At 40.0% G+C, this 2,534-nt stretch overlaps 1 protein-coding gene across 1 annotated transcript; it reads right to left on the bottom strand.

Annotated features, from left to right (window-relative positions):
- Nucleotides 1-592: 592 nt before the first annotated feature.
- On the bottom strand, nucleotides 593-1,378 carry LOC101654852 (survival motor neuron protein-like). Its single transcript, XM_045284932.1, has one exon. The coding sequence runs from the start codon at nucleotides 1,376-1,378 to the stop codon at nucleotides 593-595; it is 786 nt and encodes a 261-aa protein (XP_045140867.1).
- Between the last annotated feature and the right edge of the window lie 1,156 nt (nucleotides 1,379-2,534).

The following is a 2,534-nucleotide window of genomic DNA, read 5'->3' as shown; positions in this document are numbered from 1 at the left end:
CCCCTCCCTACCATTGGTTTTGAACCATTTGTTGTTCCCTTGTCCCTAGGTTGGCCAACCCTCCTCCCTTCCCCTACCTCCCACACTCCCATGTCCCTGTGGGGCCATCGGTCCCTTTATTTTCTTCTCATATTTTTTTTGTCCAACTTCTCTTATCTAGGTGGGTGTACAGACATAACAATGTGTGAATAAAATTGGGATTGGCTTTGATCGCACAGCGCCAAAGCGGCTCATAAGAACCTGGTGATGATTGCTCATAAGAACCTGCAGCACTGACAAGCCCACAAACAAAAAAGCGACTGACATACAAAATTTAAAAGATGGGAAAAAAGGAAAAAAACAAACAAACCCGAACAGATAGGCTGAAAAAAAAAAAGAAAATGAAAAGAAGGAAAAAACAAACAAAAAAAAGCCTGTTAGTAGATCAAGGTAAATGACTCGACAGTACTTACCAATAACAACAAAGCATACTCTAAAATGTGACGATTATACAATTAAAACAAAAAACCCTCTTCCAGGAATGCATCTCACCATCTCCCTAACTGAAATGCGAACACTTTCCTTCTTTTTGATTTTGTCTGACACCCATGTACTAGCCAGCATAATAGCCACTCATGTACCAAGAGATTAGCATACTTCCCAGAGCGTCCGCATCATCAAGAGAATCTGGGCAAATGGGAGGTGGTGGGGGAATAATTGGTGGGCCAGAAGGAAATGGAGGTAGCCAGCATGATAGGAAAGGTGGTGGTGGAGGGGGTGGTCCATTGAACTTGAGGCTTGGCTTTCCTGGCCCCAGCCCGGATGCCTGCATTGGAGGGGTGGGGTAGGGGGAGCTCCATGGTGCGGCTTTAGACTTGGTATTTGGTTTGTTTCCAAGAGACCTGGAGGAACTCTCACTTTCATCTGTTGAAATTTGACTTTCGTTTTCATTCTCTTGAGCATTCTGGTCTACATTATGAACTCCTCCAAAGGTTGGGAGAAGTAGATCAGACAGATGTTGCTCCTCTCTGTTTCCATATTCGGTGTAAACCACAGCACAAGTTTCTCTCTTATGATCAACTGAAGTGATGGTAGCTGGGTAAATGCAGCCATCTTCTGACCAAATGGCGGAACATTTATCACCAACTTTCCACTGCTTCAGTGGAGTCATGACGGTCTTTTTCTTCTTAGTAGGCTTTCTTTTAGGTGTGAGTGTTGGTTTGTCAGTAGCTTCACAAATTTCTCCATTCTTTAGAGCATTCTTAAAGGAAGCTACAGCCTTATCATAGGCTTTGACCAATGCTGCATCATCCCACAAGTCAGAGTCATCGCTCTGGCCTCTTCCACGCAGGAACAGCGCGGCGTCTTCCCGCTCCAGAACGCCGCCGCCGCCACCCATTCATTTCCTTTTCCTTTAAAAAAACAAAAACAAAACGTGGCTGCTCTTGTGGTATCTGATCATTGCTTTGATTTGCATCTCTTGGATGGCTGGAGATCATGAGTATTTCTTTATGTGTTTTTGGCCATGGGCATTGTCTTTGATGAATTGTCTGTTCATGTCCTTTGTTCACTTTTTAATTAGGTTATTCTTTTTCTTATATGAGGTATTGGCAATTTTCTGTAGACTGTGTTGTTGTCAAAGATAACCCTATGCTGCACAGAAGTGTCTTACTTTCAGTAGACCCCAGTCATCTATTTTGGCCTCTACTGTGTGTTTTCTTCATTATATTTAATCGTGCATCTATGCTCTATAAGCCAACCTTAAATTAGTCCCTTATTTTCTTATCATTGATCTTTACAGCTCTGAGACTTACATTTAGGTCTTTGATGGGATGAGGTATGGGTCCCATTTCATTCTACAGATGGAAATTTAAGTTTGTAAAAATTTTTTAAATTAAAAATTTTAAATTCCAGCACTATTTATTGAAGAAGCTATGTTTAACCCATGTAATGTTTTTTGGCCATTTGTCAAAGATCTGTTGTCTATTGGTGGATATATTTATTTCTGGGTTCTCTATTATGTTCCATTGGCCTACGCATATATCATTATATCAGTATCAAGCTGTTTTAACTACAGTGGCTTTGAAATAAGTTTGGAGACAGGAGGAAATGAGAGGCCTCCTACTGTGTTCTTCTAAAGAATTTCTTTGCTTATCCTGGGAACAAACTTGGTTTCTATGAAATTATTTTTCCTGACAGTATCAGGAAAGTTCTTACTGCTTATTCTCTTTTCAATTTTAAATAGTTATATCCACAGGAAATTGCAAGGATAGCACAGAGTTATTCCAGGTACTTGTTGGTCCTAGTTACCACAATTATTACACTTTATAGAACTATATAAAGAAAAGACTGAAGTTTTTTCAGCCAAATCATATGCATGTGAAGCCTGGACAGTGAATAAAGAAAATTGCAAAAAATATTGATGGAATTGAATTATGGTATTGGCAAAGAATATTGAAAGTATGATGAAATGCCAGAATAGCAGACAAATCTGTCTTGAAAGTACAGCTAGAATAGTACTCTGGACTTTCATCGAGAGAGATCAGAGCCTGGAA

Source organism: Echinops telfairi, unplaced genomic scaffold (genome assembly GCF_000313985.2).
Source record: "Echinops telfairi isolate 266 unplaced genomic scaffold, ASM31398v2 ScPeMD7_7469;HRSCAF=8507_0, whole genome shotgun sequence".
Lineage (NCBI taxonomy): Eukaryota > Metazoa > Chordata > Mammalia > Afrosoricida > Tenrecidae > Echinops > Echinops telfairi.
This window is presented reverse-complemented; position numbering and strand designations above follow the sequence as displayed.

What these genes read in the sequence shown, in the direction of transcription:
- LOC101654852 (XM_045284932.1), bottom strand. Translation starts at nt 1,378, where the DNA reads ATGGGTGGCGGCGGCGGCGTTCTGGAGCGGGAAGACGCCGCGCTGTTC.